Source organism: Physella acuta, unplaced genomic scaffold, assembly GCF_028476545.2.
Source record: "Physella acuta isolate Inbredline_101_S28 unplaced genomic scaffold, ASM2847654v3 ptg002143l, whole genome shotgun sequence".
Lineage (NCBI taxonomy): Eukaryota > Metazoa > Mollusca > Gastropoda > Physidae > Physella > Physella acuta.
The window spans coordinates 66,177-90,966 of record NW_026733644.1 but is presented as its reverse complement, the minus strand read 5'-3'; the positions used below and the strand labels follow the sequence as shown (position 1 = coordinate 90,966).

General features: G+C 38.9%; 1 protein-coding gene across 1 annotated transcript; it reads right to left on the bottom strand.

The window, feature by feature from the left end:
• Nucleotides 1-13,867: 13,867 nt before the first annotated feature.
• On the bottom strand, nt 13,868-22,031 carry LOC131932348 (uncharacterized). Its single transcript, XM_059289250.1, has 14 exons — nt 21,953-22,031; nt 21,634-21,746; nt 21,104-21,251; nt 20,760-20,911; nt 20,235-20,370; nt 19,484-19,579; nt 18,498-18,622; nt 17,431-17,528; nt 16,384-16,468; nt 15,635-15,733; nt 15,444-15,497; nt 15,104-15,208; nt 14,522-14,617; nt 13,868-14,056 (listed from the first exon to the last, which is right to left on the bottom strand). Exons 1-14 carry the CDS (start codon nt 22,029-22,031, stop codon nt 13,868-13,870), a joined length of 1,575 nt encoding a protein of 524 aa, XP_059145233.1.
• Between the last annotated feature and the right edge of the window lie 2,759 nt (nt 22,032-24,790).

Here is a 24,790-nt window from a genome sequence, read left to right as displayed (position 1 = left end):
GTAAGCTCGTTTGTTTTATTTTGTTAAATCTTCAGAGCATTTAAAATTTATTATTATACTTTTTTTTTCTAAATATTTGTTTTATTGAAAAGAAATCAGTCCATTAAGTAAATACATAAATAAATAAATAATTGGATAAATAGACAAATAAATAAATAAATATGTATATATATATATATATATATATATATATAATATATATATATATATATATATATATATATATATATATATATATATATATATATATATATATATATATATATATATATATATATATATATATATATAATGTGGAGACAATGTGTGGTCTGATCACTTCTACAATATTAGCCGTCTGCTATTTTCAATTTGGACGTCGTCTGTCTGATTTTCGTATACACCCAATGTAAGGTACTACCCCATGTACCTCACCTCATACATAGACACAGAGACACACACACTCACAGAGACACACACACTCTCACAGACACACACACACACTCACAGAGACACACACTAACAGAAACACAATCACAGAGACACACACTCACAGACACACACAGACACTCACACACACACACTCACGTTGATATACAGAGACCCACACACAGTGATATACAGAGACACACACTCACAGACACACACGCACACTCACAGATACACACACACATTCAGAGTGATACACAGAGACACACACACTGACAGAGTCACACACACTACATACCCACTCACGGACACACACAGACACACATACACAGAAACACAGACACACAGACACACAGACAAACACAGACAAACACAGACACACACAGACACACACAGACACACCGACACACAGACACACAGACAAACACAGACAAACACAGACAAACACAGACTAACACAGACAAACACAGACACACACAGACCCACACAGACCCACACAGACACACACAGACACACAGACACACACTGACACACACAGACCCACACAAACCCACACAGACACAGAGACGTACAACGACACCCGCCACTAGCCCACTTCTGGTCAGGTGTCAAGACAGTTTACTTGTTTGTTTCCCTAGGTGACGTCAGCCGTTTGACGTACGGCCCCGGGCTATTATGGTTAATTAATTAGATGGAAAATAATTAAGCAGGCCGGCGAGTACCCTGTCACTGGTCACGTGTTCCCTGTGTTTGTATACAACAATTACCGTTGTTTATAGTGGCATCAGTGCCAGACATTAATTCTCTAATATTTTAATTTCAGAGTTTGAGTTTTAGTTGTTTTTAACTTTGTTTCATCAGGTGATGAGATAACACATACCAAAAGACGAGGTATGAATAAAGTTCAATGACGTCACCCAACGAGGGAGGGGGGAGCGTACAGACTTGCAGTGTTTCTTCCAGACTTTTTTCTCCGGGATGCACTTGAAATTTTCGGGGGGGGGGGGGGGCGGACAACAATTTCCGGGGGGTGAGGGGGGGCGGACACTGTCAAAAGTATATATTTTCTATATAAATTCCATTTCGTTCGGGGTGCCCCCCCCCCCCCCAGGGAAGAGATGCCTGGAAGAAACTCTGCAGACTTTTGTCTATGTGCAAGGTGGATGAATGTGGGATGTGGGATGTGGTGTGTGGGGTGTGGTGTGTGGGGTGCGGTGTGTGGGGTTCAATCGTATGAAATCATCCAGGAAACATACGGTGACGAACGTTAATGTAAGCTAGAGGTTGAGGCGACATGAGGGTACGGGCGATGTAAAGGTGACTGTAAGTAACAGACAGACCACAGATAATGACAGACAGACAACAGCTAATGACAGACAAACCCCAGATAATGACAGACAGACCCCAGCTAATGACAGACAGACAACAGCTAATGACAGACAGACCCCAGCTAATGACAGACAGACAACAGCTAATGACAGACAAACCCCAGCTAATGAAAGACAAACCCCAGCTAATAACAGACAGACCCCAGCTAATGACAGACAGACCACAGCTAATGACAGGCAGACCCCATCTAATGACAGACAGACCCCATCTAATGACAGACAGACAACAGCTAATGACAGACAACAACTAATGACAGACAGACAACAACTAATGACAGACAGACAACAGCTAATGACAGACAGACAACAGCTAATGATAGACAGACCACAGCTAATGACAGACAGACCACAGCTAATGACAGACAGACAACAGCTAATGACAGACAGACAACAGCTAATGACAGACAGACCCCAGCTAATGACAGACAGACCACAGCTAATGACAGGCAGACCCCAGCTAATGACAGACAGACAACAGCTAACGACAGACAGACAACAGCTAATGACAGACAGACAACAGCTAATGAGAGACAGACTACAACTCATGACAGACAGACCCCAGCTAATGACAGAAATTCCCCAGCTAATGACAGACAGACAACAGCTAATGACAGACAGACCCCAGCTAATGACAGACAGACCACAGCTAATGACAGACAGACCCCAGCTAATGACAGACAGACCCCAGCTAATGACAGACAGACAACAGCTAATGACAGACAGACCCCAGCTAATGACAGACAGACCCCAGCTAATGACAGAAATTCCCCAGCTAATGACAGACAGACAACAGCTAATGACAGACAGACCCCAGCTAATGACAGACAGACCACAGCTAATGACAGACAGACCCCAGCTAATGACAGACAGACCCCAGCTAATGACAGACAGACCCAAGCTAATGACAGACAGACCACAGCTGGACACAACCAACTTCAGGTCCTGATTTCCTCTACCACTAACGATAACCTAACAACATGCGCAGAGATGTTCCACTTAGCAATCTAAGACAACCATAAAGACAACCACAGCAATATCTACCACTCATTCAACACAATCAACCCTAAAGACTCTACTTTCAATTGATATTTCCAACGATAAGCTACATCCCTCTATTTCATGCCTTTCAAATCTTCAATAAACGTTCAAATAAATTTATCATTGCTCATTCTTTCAATCTTTTTTATCTGTTTATCCACAGCCAAGGGATGCTACTCTAATATTCTCGTTGTTTAAGTAAAAAATATTGTTTGTAATGTTTTTTTTTTAAGATAATCGCCCATCCATTAGGATCAAAGTGCAGTTTAATCGGTAGATATCCTAGACGACGTTTCAAAAAAGAGAAACTTAAATGTATAATTAGCGCAGATTGTGTTTTAATACTCGACGTAATGGTCACTAATGGGATGTGACAACATGCCTTTTTAATTTAGCATAAAGCAACACATGCAGCCTAGACTAATATATTTCCTCGTTAGCTTTCTATTTGTTAGCTTATTGTGAAATGTTAATTTTAAAAGCTGTAATTGTGAATCTTTGAGTTCTTCAGAAATTAAACAAAAAGCACAGAAAACTCATTTCCGTTTTCCTTAATGCAGGAGTAATTAAAGTTTAGAGACGAACTACTAGCGCCAGCTAAATATTGTTGGTTAAGTCTGGCGACAATGTTAGGTTTTTGCTGTGGTGGTAATGTTAGGTTTTGTGTTGGTAATGTTAGGTTTTGTGTTGGTAATGTTAGGTTTTGTGTTGGTAATGTTAGGTTTTGTGTTGGTAATGTTAGGTTTTGTGTTGGTAATGTTAGGTTTTGTGTTGGTAATGTTAGATTTTGTGTTGGTAATGTTAGGTTTTGTGTTGGTAATGTTGGGTTTTGTGTTGGTAATGTTAGGTTTTGTGTTGGTAATGTTAGGTTTTGTTGTCGTCCTAATTTTAGGTATTTGTTGTAATCGTAATGTTAGGTTTTTGTAGTGCTAGCTGGGATGTTAGATTGGATGTAGTCGCATCGTTAGTCGATGTTTTACTTTAATAATTTAGAACACAGCTAAAACGATGGAATCGTTTAAATGTGAATACAGCCTGTGTACAAACAGCCGGAGACACAGTGGCGTAGGCAGGGGGGGGGGGGGGGGGTGTTAGGGGTTAGGGGGGGTCTGAAACCCCCCCCCCCCCCCCCCCCTATACCACCCCTCGGTAGATACATAAAGGTTGAGCGGGGGGTGCAAATCAAAAGTTTAAGGGGGGGGGGGTGCAAATCAAAAGTTTGTCCTCGGGGGCCGGGGAGGGACGCTACGACTCTGATATATACATTTATAATGCGGGGAAAAATTTGAACCCCCCCCCCCCCATGAGACGATCCTGGCTACGCCACTGCGGGGACATGTACAAGAATAAATGTGTATAAATCGTGCAAACAGCTGACTACAAACTTCTGACTGCTTACAGCCGACTTCAAACTTCTGCCTGCAAACAGCTTACTGCAAGATAAGTCTACTCATAGACAACAGCCAGACATTGTACCGCCTAAGGGAGTGATTTGATGATTTGCACCCCCTAAAAACCAGATGAGCGATTGTAAACAGAAAATAAACAAAACTCAGTCAAAACAAAAATCTTGACCCAGACAGATAAAATTTTAGGAATTTCGTTAATACTAAGTATCTGTATACAGGTCAACAAGTTTGCCGTACTGGAATTTGTTTTATTAGCTGGAGCTCCATCTTTCTGATTTAAATTTGTAGCGGTCCAAACTAATTAAGAAAGGTAAAGTCAGAGTTTCTTTCAGCCCTTCCCCGAGCTACTTCTACCCCCCCCCCCCCCCTACGAACGCAATAGGATTTAGATAGAAAATAAATTCTTTTACCAGTGTCTGTCGCCCACACCCTGAAAATTGAGTCCACCTACCCCAAAATTTCAAGTGCCCCCCCCCTCCCCCCCCCCCCAACTCCACATGAGAAAAAGTCTGAAAGAAAAATCATTGTCACATACGGAACAACAACAACATCTACGTCAATATCATCACCACCATTACCGACAATTTCGACGTCAACATCATCACAATTCTTAATAATCAACAGCAACATCTACGTTAACATCAACACCACCACTACAGACAATAACATCAACATGATTAAAATCACCACTATTTCCGACAACATCGACATCATCACCACCACCAATAATAAAAATAATAATAACACCAATCACAATCATTGATCGATTAGAAAAAAATAACAAAAATACAATTCCTACCATTATTTGATCTTTCACAGTCAGTACCTGAATCACTAAGACCACAGCCGAACCAGAACAACCGACACCAAAGCCGTTACAACACCACTACGACGACAGCAGCTACAGCACCGTTAAGACAACGGCTGTACCAAGTGCACCACCACAATATCCCACGGTGAATATCCCAAAGACCAGAAGTTTGAGCAGTTATCCACGTCGACTTGTAGGTCCGCACAGTTCAACACATTTGTGAGCTGAAACTCATCTGTGTCTCAGCGGAAAAATTGTTTTGAATTTGATCCATACTATCAACAATTAAGCTGACTGCTTTTTTTCAAAAGCTAATGTAAATCTAAAGTATATTTTGTTTACAACTTGTTTTTATTTTTATTCTGACGGACGCTAATTCTATTTTATTTAATTTTTTTATTTATTATTTATATATATATTTTTTGTTTTGCGAACTGATCATCTAAATTCTATTCCTTATATTTTGTGTTTTAGTAAATCGCGAATTTCTAGAATTTATCTGTGGATGAAAGACATATCCTGAATGGATTATGACTTTGTTTTAAAGCCCGGAGCGGACCACTCACCGTGGGTAGCGCGTGCGAGATTTGTTCAACGAGAACTGGCCTGCGCGGAGGTGCGCGCGAGAAATGTAAAAATAAGGGCTGTCATTCTGTCTGACTTTAATTTTCTCCCAGTAACCCACCTTAACATGTTTTTTTTTTTTTTACTTAACCGTGACGCCAAGGTTACATAAAAATTAGGAGTAGGTGTTATGTGTAAGGAAAGTTTGAAACGTTAAATTGTTTAATTTGTTTTACTAAATTGTACAAAAAATAAAAAAAACCACCAATGAGCAGAGATATTGCTGTAGTAGAGCGGGTATGTGCAGGTGAGTGAAGGTGTTGTTTATCGTCTGCTAGGAAAATGTTGTGGTGCCTCACCTGTTGCTCGGGTGAGGTGTGGTAGGGGCCAGGGGAAATTTCGGCAATAAAAGTTTACCTGAACACGGAGGTGATAATTAGTTGATTACGACAGGAGGAGTTTGCTTTTTGACGGAGACAAGTTGCTCTTTGTGACTGAGTATTGACTGACTGACTGGGGGAGGGGTAGGGTGTGGGTGGGGTGGGTCGTGGAGGGATGCATTTGTGTGTTGTTGTTTTTTGTGGGTTGATGAAGTTAGATGGTGCATAGGTGTTGGTTTCTGTGTTGGTGTCTGTGTGATTTCGTGTAGGGAGGGGTAGTATATGTGTTAGTATGTTTCTTTATATGATTCTGTTTGTGGTGTATACTATATAGTGCTTGTGTTTGCTGTTGGATTTGGGATATTTCTCTGCAGGAGCCTATGTGTGTATGGGATAGTAATTCAGTGTGTGTGTGTGTGTGTCTGTGTGGGATGGTGTATGTGTTGTTTTGTCAAAAGCTTTTTTAAATAAAGGAAATGTATACCTTTTGTACCATCCGTCAATGAACTAAATTGTATTTTGTTTGTCCGTAGTTTTAACTTTAAGTCTGAAAGTGACCTGTTGTCTTTTTTTAGTTGAATTTTTTAAAGTCAGTAATGTGAAATATCTGTTAAAATGTATTGTGTCAGAATACTTGTATTGTATCGAATATATACTTCTGCCACACAGATCAAATCTTCAATAGTCGAAAACTCATCAAACTCATTATTTAAGTAATAATTAACCGTACTGTAGGGGTCGACGTGGTCGAGTCGGTAAAGCTCATGGCTGCTAAACCGAAAAGTCTCGAGTTCGAACCCTCGTTAGCTGGGGACAGCTACTCTTCTAGGAGAGACAACTGCTGCCTTGTAGTTTGTTCTTGGTTGAACAAAGGCTATGGAAGCAAATCCAAAAAGAAAAGCAGCCTGAAATCTCAATGGCGCATAACCAGTTGACACGTATTCCTTAATTGTGATGGAAGCATGGTCGAGTCGGCAAAGCTCATGGTTGATAAATTCAAAAAAAGGCTCGTGTACAAACCCTCTGGCAGATAAGGCTCGATCCCTCTCAACACTAAAAATTAAGAACGAAGAAGAAGAAAAAGAACTGTACTGTCAAACTCTTTATTAAAGATATAATTAATCGTACCATCAAACTTTGACAAAAAATCAGTCCCAAGAAAAAAAAAACACCTTATGTTTTTAAGATGAACTCGACCGACTTGTTTTAAACCAAATTAATCGTACCATCAAACTTTGACAAAAAAGCAGCCTCCAGAAAAAAAAATCACCTGAACCACCTTACGTCTAAGATGAACTCGACCGACTTGTTTGAAACCACTGTCTCTGTTAGTGGGTCAAAGGTCACGAGACTGTCTAGAATATGTGTCTTAAGTCTGGTAAGTTAGAGACTATTAGAATCTATTTATAGACCAGAATGGTTCCACAGAAACCATCGAAGACAATGCGGGTTTATTCACTGCACCTGTGATTTCACCAGAGTTCAGGAAGCTTCCAGATTTATAGGTCACGGGTTCTCAAACTTACATCACGAGAGGATACTTCGACATTTCCTATAATGTTCATTATTTTTATGGCATGGCTCAAGTGTCATGATTCAGTAGGCGGTGATGGACCGTATAATTATTGTTGACATGAACCAAAATTACCAAAAACATGTTATTATTATTTTTTCTTTTTGGAGATTAAATTAAAAGTAAAGAGAGCTAAAGCTGAAGTACTAAGAAATTTGATATTTTAAAAACCACTGATGTAAAATTTGAAAAATCTCGGAACTTCACAATCAAATAGTTAAGGTAGGCTCATTTAAACTTTCATCTCCAGGAAACGATGAAGAATAAACAACGTTTATTTAAAACAAAAAAAAGGAAAGTCATACAAAAGTCAATCGAGCAAGTTTTTTTTTTTAAATCACAGTGCAGAAGATGTTTTAGATAATGGATCAGATAGTTATCTAAGGCCAATAACGCTAAGCTTCAAAATCTTAAAACCAACAACGTCACTTTAAAAACTTAGACGCCGCCTTTAATTTTTAAAACTTTGACGCAGCTTTAAAAGTTTTAAATAATTTAGACGCCGCTTTAAGTTTTAAGAATTTAGACGCCGCTTTAAGTTTTAAAAATTTAGAAGCTGTCTAAGTTTGAAAATGTGAGGTCTTTGAGTCAGATGTTGAGTGAGAACCATTGAGAAATACTTGAGCCGAGACAATGAGGTGAAGATGTGAGGTTTACTGCAGGAATAAACACAAGGGCTCATCCAGTTCACGAATTATCACCTTTTGTCGGAAGCAGAGGCAGCAGAGTTCGGCGAGATCATTACCCTTTGATGTTGGGTGTACCCAAAACTTTAGGTCTAATTTGTGTTTGATGTTGTGTGTAAAGTTAGGGCTAATTTAGGTCTGATAGTGGGAGTAAATTTAAGGCTAAATTTTATCTGATGAAAGTATAGCCGTAGAAGGGTGTTTGTGTGACGATTCTCTTTCTGACGTCACGAATTTTTAAAAATTTAGATAAATTGGTCCAATTTTTATTTAACAGGGCAATATCACACAGGAAATATTTTTACACTTGTGAAATATCCTGAAAAAAATATTTTACACTTGTGAAATTATAATTAGTTCATGTTTCGCCAAAAGTTTATCGTCTTTAAAAACCGCCATAAAATAATAAATACATTTCCTGTACATACAGCCTTTCTTAGTTAGAGTGGATTCTATAAAGCTAGAGTTAGTAAATGGCGTAGGCGGATCCAGAAGGTGCATGTAGATAGCTAGTTGCGCCCCCCCCCCCACCCCCACCCCCATATTTTGAATTTTTTACTGTGTTTTTTTTGAGCCCATAAAGTTATTTTATTACTTTTTGTGTGAGAATCACGTGCTACTGACATGAATAAAATCATCAAATTTTAATGACTAACACATGTGGTATTTCAACTCCTAACCCCTTACCCCTTCTCCAAGGAAACAAAAAAAAAATCGGTTACTTCAATTGGTTAATTAAGTGGGATAGGGTATGGGGAGTGAGGCTATAGCCAGGCTTTCCATAATGAACAAAATCAGGCAGGTACAGATGGTGGGGGAGATAGTAAGTTCAACCAGGACCTGATGCGTGAAAGCAGGGAGTGGTTCTTTCATTTCCTGCTCATTAGACCGTGGCATCTGCTCCATCCCTGCCCCTGATTAAATCAAATCATCGCCCCCCCCCCCCCTCAGCTCACAACAGATCTCACCCATCAGCCGCACCCACGGTCTAGACCCATCAGCCTGTACCCACGGTCTAGACCCATGGGCCGCACCCTCGGGCCGACACCCACCCGGATTTATACCGGGCGCCCGTGTGGGTCAAACCGTGCACTCCGGCATGGGATGGTCTTCTCTATTGGGATGCAGGTTTGCGTGTGGGAGGGAGGGGGGGGGGGCGCGTTCAGGCAGGGGTTACCGCCAGATGAATTATTCTTGCAGAAAATTCTGGTTTGCACGCTACACACCTCATCACGTGATCCATGTAAGCCTTTGCTAGTTTTTTTTCTAAGGGCCATAATACAGTTGGCTTCGTACTCAGATATTTAAGTAAGAAAATTATTTTAAATGTTTTAAAAGTATTTTAACTTTCACTGTTGTGATTTAAAAAAATAAATTAAAATACAGGAATTACAACATTTTGATTAGGCCGACTGGATTATAGGCCTACAAATGTTTAGGCAAGCTGCGTCAAAAAATATCTTGACTTACTCTTCAGTTAGGCCTACAAATGTTTCAGCAAATTACGTCTTAAACTATATTGACTTACTCTTCAGTTAGGCCTAAAATGTCTAAAAAAATATCTAGACTTACTCTTCAGTTAGGCCTTCATGTTTAAAATCTCTTCTTAAAATGTCTTGACTTACTCTTCAGTTAGGCTTTCATGTTTAAAATCTCTTCTAAAAATATCTCGACTTACTCTTAACTTAGGCCTACAACGTCTAAAAATATCTAGACTTACTCTTCAGCTAGGCCTTCATGTTTAAAATCTCTTCTAAAAATATCTTGACTTACTCTTCAGCTAGGCCTACATGTTTAAAATCTCTTCTAAAAATATCTCGACTTACTCTTAACTTAGGCCTACAACGTCTAAAAATATCTAGACTTACTCTTCAGCTAGGCCTTCATGTTTAAAATCTCTTCTAAAAATATCTTGACTTACTCTTCAGCTAGGCCTACATGTTTAAAATCTCTTCTAAAAATATCTTGACTTACTCTTGTTTTAGGCCTACATGTTTAAAATCTCTTCTAAAAATATCTTGACTTACTCTTGTTTTAGGCCTACATGTTTAAAATCTCTTCTAAAAATATCTTGACTTACTCTTGATTTAGGCCTACATGTTTAAAATTTCTATTTCCCGCCGCTCTAGTCATATCGCGAGAGCAGCACAATGTCTTTTATTTTAGCACCAAATTTTATCGTCCACACGTCGTCACGTGATAGTAACTACTTCCTGTTTGAGCCACTTCCGTCTGACCCAGTTCAACCTGACCCCGCTGACAATTTTAACTCAAACTCTCGAACGAAATGACGAAATTATCAGCTCAAATTTCATTACCCGGGTGCTTACATCATTGCAGATATTTCAGGAACACTTTAAGAATGTATATTTCTATGTTGTAATATTCCACCTATCTTTATTTCCGTGCACGTTAAAGGGTTTAAGTAGGTGGGGGTGGGGATTTTTTTCCATAATCGCTTTCTTTGTACTTTCAGTAGCTCGCCATTTCATCTTATACTTAGCCACTACGTACACGATCCTTTTTCTCTTTGGCGTCACAAGGTATCTGTGTTGGGGTGGGGGGGGGGACGACCCGCACTTCTCTATTTTGTAACCAGAATATTATAATAGGATATGCATAATGGTGTTAGTTTAATAAATAATTGCAAATCAAATAAGTTAGTTGGAACAGCTGCTGACGCTTATAAGGTATCGGCACTAAAGTGGTAAGTCGACACTCAATGATTTTAAGAGATCCTAAAAATACATGGAGTGTCGACCACAGCAGATTTTTCTTTCAGATAATTTTTCTAAGGTGGGGGGGGGGGGGGAGAAATTGCAATTTTCGGGGGTGGTGGTCAATTTCGTTTATATATGTGTTGGGGGGGGGGGGGTAAATTGGCTTGCCGCAATCCCCACCCCCATCCCAAAAGAGGTGCTGAATGACTGGTCGTTGCTACAAGATAAATCTTTAAAAATACAAATTTTAGCGATTAGAAAATAAGATCTTGTGTGTTTTATAACTAGAGAATCTGTAGAGGGTATTGTGCGCAACTGATGGTCAGGTGACCATTCGTTGGAGCTAACGAGTAAGAGCCGGCAGCCGGTCAGCCGATAGCCGATTAGGAGAAAGTGGGCCATTGGTTTAGGCTAGTGTTTACTTTAAGTACACACATGTTTTGTTATGAACTATTTAGTACTGGTGGTTTTTTTCTGTGCATGTTAAGCGTGTGCATGATAGAGTGTGAGGTGTGCGCATGTTTGTCTTCGCGCATGTTTGTGTGTGAAAGTCAAATGTTAAGTGACTCGACAAAGTCCAAACAGCTGATTAAACATTGTCACAGTTTGAGAACCATATACCAACCCTACAACACACAATTTGAGAACCGTCTACCAATCCTAAAACCCACAAGGTAACAGTTTGATCACCACCCAGCAACAATCACAGACCACAGTTTGATAACAACCCACCAACCCTCACAACCCGAGTTTGCGAACCATCTACCAACCTCACCACCCATAGTTTTACAATTATCCACCAACCCCACAACCAACAGTTTGAGAACAACCCACCAACCTCAGAAACCATAGTCTTAAAACCCTCCAGCAATCTTCAGAACCCACAGTTTGAGAACCAGCCGCCTGAATCAACCTCACCAACCACGCCAACCCAACAGTCACAATATTTAACAGCGGCAGGTAAATCGTGAGGCGATTGAGGGGAGATAACCGCTTTAATATACCTGTACGGAAAACCCTGTTTTACGTCTCTTTCACACCTTCTTGCTAAACTGTTTCTCGTTTTCTTCCCCCCCCCCCCCACACGCACAAACTACCAACACACTCCCACATCTTCAGGATAAATCTCTCAAGTTTCCACACAACACTGTCTATTTGACTAACTTTAAGAACAAAACGAAGTTCTTTTATCAAACAATAAATATCGTGCTAGTTCAGATAGGAGTGTAAGTAAAATTATTGGCCTAATCGTTAGTTGGCCTGTTTGTAGCACCTCTTTGTGCTTGCTCCTCACACGATCAGATATCTGGATTATAGTAATGAACGATCACGTAGGTAGCCGATACAACTCGATCACGTTGGTAGCTCGTACAGCTCGATCACTCATCGAAAGTAATTTCAATGTTGGTGATCATTTTTTTGCATTCAGCTTGGAAATTAGAACGCTTCAGAAAAAAAAAATCCTCTCATTTGCACTAGCCTCAAGTAACATTCGCCAGCTAACGACAATACATTTAAAGCTGGGGGTGAACACATATTGAATTTGTGATAACACATTCATTCTCTTTACAATTAGCTGGTCAAATATTTTATTGGCATTAAGAGTCATCTTGAATCTCCAAGATAAACGCCTATCAAGCAGTACAAAAACATTCAACAGAAACATGTATATATGTCATACAAAACTTGGTATATTTTTAATGTGACATACATTACTGTAACATTAGCTCCACAATTTTGTATTTTCCACAACAACGTAAAAATAATTCATATCAGCTTGAGATGTAAGATTCACTCTTAAATAGCCTTGTTTATTTTAATTCGGGATAGTAATAAGATGTATAATTAACGAAACACCAGCAGACCTTACAATCTACAATAGTCTTAAAAACCCCATGAAATCTTCTAATTCTTTTTAAAAATATGGCTAGCGATAAAACTATAGTTACATTTTAAAAACTTAGTTGTTTGGGAACCTTATCATTTTCATATTTTTGTATTGAATATAAGCCGTTGAAAATGCGTTTTGAATTATTTATCAATTTAAATGTTTTTAAAAACCGACCTCAACCTCTCCTTGAAATCAACCGGAATAGCCAGGGAAAGCAAAACAATGAAAGTCACAACAATTGTTTTCCATGATAAAATACACAATAGTGCTCACTGGTTTTATAGCCTAGTAGTTTATTTATATGAAATAAAATAACATCCCCTATCACCACCACACCTTGATTCTAATAATCCAAATAAAAAATAAAAGTGTTTGCTAAATTACTATTATATTAGTAGTAATTTTTTTTTTAATTATTTCTAGCCATAATAAAACCGGAAGTAATTTTGTACTTTTTACACACATGTTGTAAAGTATCCAATTTTAGTTTTAAAATATACTTTCTGGTAAAAAACATTTCGATCCATGTCCATATGGAATCAGCTTTTCAAACCTATTCTAGATTACACAGAAAACAAAAATCTATGGGTTATTTTCCTTAATGCAATAATTTATATTAGTTTTATAAATAAATATTGAAAATATATTTTAAAAATTTAAACATTTTAAAAAGCGAGATTTTAAAAAGAAATTAAAAATCGAAAAAAAAATGATTTGATACACTTGTCAATAAGACACGTTTCTGTGGCTTTCAAGTGTGCCCAATATATTTACAACTGAGATATGAGAGTTACAAGTGTCGTTCTGTTACCTCATGGGACGTCAGCTGACTGACAGTAACACTGACATGTCAGAATGATATTTCTGTCACGTGGGATCCCCCACTGACAACACTATCCAATGTAGAGTCCCACTCGGCCATCTGTCACGTGGGGCCCACTAATCTAACGATGTCTTTTACAGGCCCCCCCCCCCCCCCCCCCCACACACTAGCATTGTCTATCGTGAGGCCCTATTAGCAGCGTTGTCTTTAGCAGGGCCCCCACTAGCATTATCTAGCATGAGGCCCCCATCTGTAACGTCTGTGTTAGGGCCCCCATTGAGAAGATGGCCTGTGGTTTTCCTCTGGCACTCCCTGCCTTTAGCCACGTAATACTTCAAGAACGCTCTGGTAGCGTTGTAGCCCCTCTGTCAACAAGAGACAAAACAATACATTTACAATCTCTCTAATCAATAGTTCGATACACTAGCAACTCTTGAGTGTGCCCTAGACGTCACCTCGAAGTATAGTAGAACAGATTAATCAGAAAACACCGACGTTTTCCTAGCACCTATTATTAGTTTAAAGGATTTGTCAAAAAATGATCTAAAAAATAAATAAAATCTTGTTCTCGAGCAACTATTTTGATCAGCACTCACTAAACGCGTTGTTTTCTTTTTTCCTATTTAGATATTTTGTGTTACACCGAATCTCAATAACATAATATGAAGTAGTCAAGTTCTTAAAATGTGTATTCCTTGAGCCCTGAAATCGTTTACGATGTCAAGCGAATAATTAAGTTCATATAATTAGTGCCACCCTTTGTATGTCTTAAGAGTGGAACTGTAGTGACATTATCAAGTGTATACAACATTCTGTAAACACTTTCATACCTGAATCAGGAACTCTTTATCTGCCTCTTCCAGGGCATAATCCGTAGTTCCGATATGCCCTGTGTTGATGCCCACTGTCCTGAAGTCATCAGTTTCCTGTAAGTGTTGAAATATGCCAAACGTGTTAATAAAATTTCGTTTTTCAAATTAGATTTATGACTTGGACAAAACGTCTACACATTTTGAGAATAAGATGCATTAATTAGAAATGGAATGAACGTTTTGAGAATTAGGCGAATTAAATATCGAAATTGAACGAAAGTTTTGAGAATTAGATCGATGACATAATTTATACTCTTTCTTTCATCAACAACGAAGAACATAAGAAAGCCTTCCAAAACATGGCAGTTGAGCACTCGTTACATCCAACTAAGTCTACTCTTCATCTACTCCAAACAGCAGGCTATATTTTACCTTAAATAATACAAGGACTAAATTTTACCTTAACCTATACAGAGCTACATTTTACCTTAACCTAAATTAAAGCTACACTTAAAATAACCAGTGCTTATGGCTATACTTCACATTAACCAATACAAGAGGCTAAATATCACATTAACAAATAAAAAGGCTACATCAGACCTTAACAAAGACATATTTGAGGTTGGTCAACATCGTCTCCATCAGAGCTGATAAAAAATCACCCAAGTTTTTGACGTCTCTTCTCCCAAATCCCTGGAACCTCGTCTGGAAATTTTATCAGATTTTTTAAAGGAGTATGGATGTGGGAATATGGTGTTGTTGTATTTTTTTATAAAGTATGCTTTGAAATTATGATAATAAAAATATAAAATCTACAAAACACTTTGTACGAGGACCTAAATGATTTGAAATGTTTTATTTTCTATCTAAAAACAAATAATTATATATATATATATAATACATCAAAACATACAAAATGGAGGGAACAAAAATATCCTACCTGTAACCTGATTCCTTGTTCTTCAATAAATTGGACCAGCTCTCGAAACTCTATCTAAAACAAAACAAATTTAAATTTCCGAACAAAATTAACAATGGTTGAACACGTCTAAAACACCTATATGGTACAGTACAAAAATTCTAAAGAAAAACAACCAATTACCTACCTGACCGTCCCGTCTAATTACCTACCTGACCGTTCCCATCTTTGTCTAAAATTTTAAACGCCGCATCCACTTCCGACGTTTCTCCGAACAAAAGTCTGACGTCATCTTCAGAAAACACGTCTCTCTGGAAACAAAAAACGTCACTAAATAACCTGCCGAGTCTCCTTAATTAGACTGACATTTAAAAAACGGTTCGTACACCACGTTAGCTGGACCGTCAACAAAAAGTTGCTGTTGCTCTCTCAAGAAATTCCTGAACTTCGATGTCTCTACATCGCCACTATGTGTTGCTGGAAAACATTACTGTCTCCTAGATTATAACGTTACTAATAAAACAAAACAATTTTTAAAATTTAATTAGAATATAAAAGAATTCCTTACGTCTTCAAGTGCATATTGTAGTTCGTGTTTATCAATAAATTCATTGTCGTCTAAATTGTGCTTGTTTAGTGCCTGCAGTGGTAATGATGAAGTTTAGGGTTTGTGTTTAAAGCTGATGGTACTACTGATTAAAGAGAATGGCGCTATAAAAGTAATATTCTAATACAAATAGCTATGTGAGTGTAGGCTTAGGTGGTAGGTTCTTGTAAATGCACAAAATAGGACTTTATAGAGCCACCTTAACTTCACATCTTACATTAACAATATGTTGAACTATTTCCTTCAAGACAAAGTAAACTCATAACCATAAAAACAAACCTTAAACTAAAAAAAAATAATTTCTAATCATGAAAGCTGAAATTGAAACCACACATTGTCCCATCACGCCCTGACCTTCATGAAATTCTCCACAGCCTTGACGATTCGTCTGTGTTCACGGTCAGCTTTTCCTTTGGCAGTTTTCTTCTTCTGCTTCAGTCTGGGTAAAACACATTGACTTGTTTTTGTGTGAGTTGTGAAATCACATTTAAATGTGGTTGGTGCTAAGAAAACACAACTTGTGAAATCACTTGTAAATGTGGTTGGTGCTAAGAAAACACAGCTTGTGAAAATACATGTAAATGTGGTTGGTGCTAATAAAACACAACTTATGAAATCACATGTAAATGTGGTTGATGCTAAGAAAACACAGCTCTATAAAATACGACCTGAGTTGCCACTGTACAAGTGGTAAATAAGGAACCAATTGATAATCCCACACAGACGGTCTAGAAGAGAATGTTCGCATTGAACCGATACATGAGTCTAAACAAAGATTCAACTGGGATGGACATGGCACACGAGAGTTAGGTCTAGTTAAAATTTTTTCATAAGGAAAATTACAAGGCTGATGTAAATAAGACAGAAAACAACGCCAGGGTTCGACATTAGTAGAGGACCTATGGATGGTTGAGTGTAGGGTGGGTGGGGTTGGGGTAAAGCAGAGTATGGCTGAGTGCAGGGGGGGGGGGTGGGTAAAGCAGAGAATGGCTGTGCAAGAAAGGAGGGGGAATAAAGCAGATGATGGCTTAGTGCAGGGGAGGGGGGGGGGATAAAGCAGAGGATGGAGGGGGGGGGGGTAGTAAAGCAGAAGGATAACAGCGGCGCCAAGTAAGTCTACAAGACAAACACTTAGAAAGACAAGTATAAGATGAGGAAGAAACAAAAAATGATTTAAACACTCAATAAAAATTAAACTTAAATTTTAAAAATACAATATTATTTTAATCATAAATAGATTTAAACTTACTTAAAGCCCTGAATTTGCACATACGACAGAAAACTAAAGGATAATACCCTGTTTTTAAAAGGTGAAATAGCTAGCGATTTAAGCCACAATACATGACTATACGAACAACAAGAAAGATAAGTTATCATTGTCTAGGAGGGGAAAGAACTCACTTAAACAATTTGGTTTGTTTACTTGGAGTTGCTGGTTCGTTACAGCCGTATCTGTGTTCTAGTCTGTACCGCATGACCTCCATCTCGATGTCATCATACTGGGGAAACATCACATTTTACTCATCAAATTGGGTAAAACATCACAGTTTACATATCAAACTGAGAAAACATCATATGTTACTCACCAAACAAGGAAAAACATCAAACTTTACTTATCAAACAAACATTAGAGGTCATCCATTTATGACGTCCACACGCGGGGGGGGGGGGGGGGGGTCCGAAAAAAAACTGACTTTTGTGGACGCATATGGACTTTTATAAGGAAAAAAGTGGATTTTTGTGGACCGGGGGGGGGGGTCCAAAATCCAAAAAAAAAGTTTACATTTTGCTCATTAAACTGGGAAAAACATCACATTTTACTCTTCAAATTGGGAAAAACATTAACTTTACTTATCAAATTGGGACAAACATCACATGTTACTCATCAAATTGGGACAAACATCACATTTTACATCAAACTGGGAAAAACATCACACTTTACTCACCAAACTGGAATAAATTAACATACTAATATCAATAATAATTATTATTAAAATCTAATATTACACGAATATCAGTGTTTTGTAATTAAGTGGTTTTAAAGAAAAATCACAAGAAATCCCACTACATTTAACTGGCTGGTTTAAATGTAACATCTACATACCACAAGAAATCCCACTGTATTTGGCTGGTTTAAATGTAACATTTACCTACCACAAGAAATCCCACTGTATTTAAATAGGTGGTTTAAATGTAACATCTACCTACCACAAGAAATCCTACTGTACATCTACCTACCACAAGAAACTCCACTGTACATCTACCTACCACAAGAAACTCCACTGTACATCTACCTACCACAAGAAACCCCACTGTACATCTACCTACCACAAGAAACCCCACTGTACATCTACCTACCACAAGACACCCCACTGTAATTGGCTGGTTTAAATGTAACATTTACCTACCACAAGAAACCCCACTGTCCATCTACCTACCACAAGAAACCCCACTGTACATCTACCTACCACAAGAAATCCCACTGTTTTGTTACTTGGCGGTTGAAAGAACTGAGCCTTCAAGTACGGTAACTCTTGCAGAGATTTCACACGCTGCAGGAACGAATCTTCTTTAGCCATTGATAGGTACCAGCCTGGGGTAGATGACAGGATTGTAGTTTAGTATGGGATAAAAGCATGTTGGAGTGTATTGCAGGGTAGGTGAAGGAGAATGGAAGAAATTGAGTGCTCAGCGGCGGTAGTAGGAACCAATTTGGTTGTTTCCCTTGAATAAATAAAATGCATTTGTACATAGATTAATTATTCAACCACACATCACTAAGTTAAGTATTTAATACTTTTACAAAAATTTAAAACAACCCACGTTTTTCTTTAAAGTTATTTATATACTGGTGCATTATTATTCCGCGTTGCTGGGGTCTCAGAATTAAGAAATTTAAAGAAATAAGTCATGGTAACATTCAATTTGCGTTTTTATTTAAACGTATCAATCCTATTAAAATGAAAATATGATGAAATTCCATGTACATTTGAATTGAAACACATGTATCATCACTAATGGTGTATTTTGAGACGCGGATCTTAATTTCTGATTGGATCATGTAAAAAAAAAGAAGATTGCGTCATACTAAAACTGACGAAACTCGACTGGATTGATTCTTTAACATGTTAAAAATTATTATTAGACGTTTTATTAACGCCATATGACTGATGCAATTTCTTAGCTAATGGGTATTTTTTAGATGCGTGATGCATCGTCATTGGATCTTGAACCAGGTGTCAAGTTTTTAAGAAATTGGTCAGTTAGAAATGATCTAAATTTTGCTCACCAGTTTCGATTTATGACGATAGAGATTCAGAGGAAGCAAGTTAAATAAAAGCTTGTAATAATATAAACAAACTAATCATTGAAATAGTATCTTCAAGAGACCTAACTAAAAACAAATCTCTATGTCTAACGTATGGACGAGATACACGAAGGTAACACAACTGACCATCAAAACAGTGTATCGGGTAGTTACACAGGAGACCGCCATCAACATACGTGTCCGTTCGACCGTGGTTGTCATAGAAACGGGCAGTAAATAAACCTTTAAGGTTGCATGAAACAAAAAAACAAAAATCAAATAAAGCAATTAAATTTTTACAAAGAAAAAATATTCAAAACTTAATTTGCGATTGCAATTAATTTTCGTTCCTTTAAATTAGGGTATTTAGTGAGTTTATTAATCTGATCAGGATATTATTCTACTTTTAATCTGTACTTTTACCATTCATTTACGATTCTCGTGACATTTTATGAAAAAAAACTTGCTTTAAGTAAAAATGTTAAAATAATTTTATTAGCTTGTATGTTTTGTTTGTTTGTTTGTTTATGATTAACGTTTTAACTCGGCTTTCACTTAATGCTAATACAGCAAATATGTATAATCTTTAATAAAAAACGCTAAATATTTTAGCGTCGAATTCTTTCATATCAAATTTCTGTTAATTTTTTATATTTTATTTTTAAAACTTTTTTAAACCTTTTTAATACAAGGTTGTTTTTTTTTTAAATTTAATTTATTTGAGCATGTTGCGTTTTTCCGAGGAGGGTCTCGATTTACCAATTTATTTTATATTTACTCTATTTAGTTTTAGCTCTTGATTGATGAAACGCGTTTGTTTATATATATATATATATATATATATATATATATATCCTTGTTATTTCTCTTTTTTTCTCTTATAAAAACCTCAACCGACCTGGCAAGGCCATTGACATGCGCACTGCTTCCCTTATCGGCATATCCGGTGTAGTTTTGGGGTGGCAGTACTCACTCCTCATCTGGTTCAGGTTGGTGACTACAATACACAGCTCCACTTTACGTTCTCTGTACAACTGTAGACATGGGTTTGGTTAAGATGGGTTGGGTTAGGGTCAAGGTTGATTAGACTAAGTGACCACAATACACAGCTCCACTCTACGTTCTCTGTACAAATGTAGACATGGGTAGGGTAGGGTTAAAATGGGTTGGGTTAGGGTTACGATGGGTTGGGTTAGGGTTAAGAGGGGTTGGATTGGTACGAACAAAACAAAGCAACAGCCTACATACCTTGCACAACTGTAGAGATGGTTAAGGTGGTTAGAGGGGGTTAGAGGGGGTTAGTGTGGGTTAGAGTGGTTAGAGGGGATTAAAGGGGGTTAGTGGGGGCTAGAGGGTGTTAAGCAGAGCTAAACTAAACGTAAAACAACTAACAGCAAAGAAGGTTTCTCTAAACAACGAAAACTTTTCTTACATCATCGAAGGTCATGTCGGGGTTCGCTGTCGAAGACTTTTCTTTGATCATTTCACCGCACCAATCAGAAAATCTGTCGCCAGGATTCCAGCCAAACTTGCTCAGGAGGTTGGGCAGAAGGCTGAAGTACCCGCAGGAGTGGTCTAAGGGTGGACACGACACCAGAACATGTCACGTTAGTGGTAGTTTGACCAGCAAAATACACATTTGTTTAGAAATTTAACTTTGGCTAAACAAGTTCCTTCTGCAATCTACAACTTCTCGTCAATGGTCTAGCTAGGCGCAAAGACGTCAGACACAGGACCTTAAAGTCCTACAGTACGTCAGGAACTCACCTAAAAATATCTCCTCAAGATCATCCGACATGAAAACTTCTATATCGCAGGAACTGTAACCCAGGGCTACCAGTGTTGCGGTTATCGCCCCTGCACTACTTCCACCAAATCTTCGAATTCCTGGCATCATTCCTATTTCCTCAAAGTACTGAAACACACGTACAAAGTTCAAGAACTTTCGTAAGTAATCAATTATTAATCAAATAAATGCATGTCAATCCTAAACAAGTAGCTGTCTTTAATTTAACTCTGCACCCCCACAGTTTCACAACATCATATCAGCAACTCTCTAATGGGTTCTACGAGTAATGCTCTAATGATACTTGCACGAATGGACGTTTGCATTTATTGAACAAATGCCCGAATGGACATTTGTACTGTTTGGGGAAAATGCCCGAACGAACGTTTTCACAAATAGAAAACATGCCCAAACAGAAGTTTGTAAGGTTTGAACAAAAACCAGAAAGAACGTTTTCATAAGTGGGATAAATGACCACATAGACTTTTGCCAGAGGGACAACTATCCTCACCTTTATACCACCTACATAGGCGAGTCCCTTGTTGCCACCTCCCTCAAAGATCAAATTCTCGAACGGAAACAGGAAGTCTTCGGGAAGAATTTCCGCGTATTTCGGTGGGGACTCTATAACAAAATACACGATAGTGTATGTGATATTACACTTGACAATAAACATCTTCAATTTTTTTTTAATATTTTAAAATTTTCTAATTTTACTAAAAACTTAATCTAAAAACTTAATCTAAAAACTTAATCTAAAAACTGAATCTATCTAAATACTTAATCAAAAACTTAATCTAAAACGTTGATGTTTTAGCGCTACAGTTAACCTGTGACTTCAATGAATTCGGTGTCAGTGACGTCATCTTGAGACTGCTCCCAGACCAGGTCCTCTCTCTCCTTCAGCATCGCCAGATACCTGGAGATAATAGTCTTGTTCGTTAGCCGTACCGTGTGACCTTATGTCGTCCAGTCTTGTATTGATCATTCCGTCTGTTGGTCCTAGGACCTTTGACCACAGGTGCTTTGACCATAGGGGGTTTGACCATAGGGGCTTTGACCATATGGGGTTTGACCACAGCGGAGCTTTGATCATAGGGGCTTTGATCATAGGGGGTTTGACCACAGCGGGCCTTTGACCATAGGGGGTTTGACCATAGGGGGTTTGACCACAGCGGAGCTTTGATCATAGGGGCTTTGATCATAGGGGGTTTGACCACAGCGGGCCTTTGACCATAGGGGGTTTGACCATAGGGGGTTTGACCATAGGGGGTTTGACCATAGGGGGTTTGACCATAGGGGGTTTGACCATAGGGGGTTTGACCATAGGGGTTTTGACCATAGGGGGTTTGACCATAGGGGGTTTGACCATAGGGGGTTTGACCATAGGGGGTTTGACCATAGGGGGTTTGACCACAGCGGAGCTTTGATCATAGGGGCTTTGACCATAGGGGGTTTGACCATAGGGGGTTTGACCACAGCGGAGCTTTGACCATAGGGGGTTTGACCATAGGGGGTTTGACCACAGCGGAGCTTTGATCATAGGGGCTTTGACCATAGGGGGTTTGACCACAGTGGAGCTTTGATCATAGGGGCTTTGACCATAGGGGGTTTGACCATAGGGGGTTTGACCACAGCGGAGCTTTGACCATAGGGGGTTTGATCATAGGGGGTTTGACCATAGGCGGTTTGACCACAGGTGTTTTCTCAGCAGAGGGTCTTTGATCACAGGTGGTCTATCAACTGGTGTTTGATCACAAGCGCTGTGTCCGAGGTCGTCGCATCCGTGGTCGTGGCGAAAAGTACAAGCTTGCTTTGTTTCCAGTTGAAACTTGGAATCAAATGCACACGATTGGCGATGGTGTAGCACGAACAAATAACATTTGTGAAGGATGGCATTACAGTCTTCAGTCTCTCCTCCAATGTAGTCACCCAACAATGTGACGTTTCCTACAGATGGACTGCACACGGCAAAAGACAGCTTTTCTTGTCGCATTATTTGTATTTCATTTATATTTAAAATAAATCTATGAGGCCTAGCACCAGCCTTTATGTGGAGACTAAAATATAGTTCTTGGCTTATTACAAATACATGTTAATTTCTATTAACGTACTCTCAGGAAACATGTATACAATCGTGTTAATTGTATCACACTTATGATCAAAGCCGGACACAGCGCTTGCGATCAAACACCAGTTGAAAGACTACCGGTGATCAAAGACCCTATGCTGAGAAAACACATGTGGTCAAACCCCCTATGGTCAAACCCCCTATGATCAACCCCCTATGGTCAAAGCACCGCTATGGTCAAAGGCCCGTTGTGGTCAAACCCCCTATGATCAAAGCCCCTATGGTCAAAGCTCCGCTGTGGTCAAACCCCCTATGGTCAAACCCCCTATGGTCAAAGCACCTGTGGTCAAAGGTCCGCGCACCCGTTTGTTGATTTTATCAAGAGGGTCGTACTAGTGGCAGATAAACTACACGTTTAGAGATGTTTTTATTTTGTTTTACAACTACGACTTGATTGGTTAGATCAGGTTTCAATTAGCTCAATGTGGCTTTGGTGAACTCATTAAAATATAATTAACGAGCCGACCCGCGGCATATCATACGCCGCTATTTAGTTGTTTCTTTTTTCTACTTTTCAGTAATTCATTATTTTGTGAATTCGACAGTACCAACGCTGCCACTGAAAATATTTCTTTAAAACACTATAAGTAGCTCGTTTAGGACGATACCCCCCTCCTTCCCCCCCCCCTCCGTTAAAGTAAACTCCACTTAGTTACCCCCTTCCCCCTACGTTTAAAATCGGTTCAAACTAAATTATCTGCCCCTAATAGTCGTCACTAAACCCGGCTCTGCTGGTAAACATTTAGCGTGAACCACAGCTCACCAGACCATGTAGGGGTGGGGGTGGTAGGGAGCGCGCTTACAGCTTGTTTTCTAGCGTCTGCCAGAAAAATAATTATATATACGAGCCGACCCGCAGCGTATCATACGCCGCTATTTAGTTGTTTTATTTTCTACTTTTCAGTAATTCATAATTTGTGAATTCGACAGTACCAATGCTGCCACTGAAAATATTTGCTTTAAAACACTACCTCACCCCCCCCCTTTCCCCTAACCCCGACCCTACACCCCCCCCCCCCCGTGAAAGCAGCCTCCTCTTAGTTATTTCTTAGTTACCTCCTGTAAGTTTAAATTCGAACTAAATTATCTGCCCCTAATAGAAACCCGGCTCTACGGCTCTACGATTTGTAAACATTTAGCTTTGTAAACATTTAGCGTGACCACAGCTCACCAGACAATGTGGGGGTGGGGTGGGGGTGGTAGTGATAGTGATAGAGAGAAAGAGAGGGGACTGCAAGGAGGTGCTTGCAGCTTGTTTTCTAACGGCTCCCAGAAGAGAATTATATATATAGATAGATTGGCTAATTTCAATCAGGGTTACCTCCTCTTCTCGTCAAGGTGTGTGTACTGTGTTTGTGTCAACGGTTCTTCGTGTACACTTCTGTTGTTTCCCATGGTTTCTGCAGCTGTCTTCAACAGACAAAATAACGAGATCATCAAAGATTGACACAGACATTTGGTTAGATCTGAACCCTAAATACATACAATAATTTTTTGTCATTATTCGAAGGGTGCAGTATTTTATCCAGGTAATGTG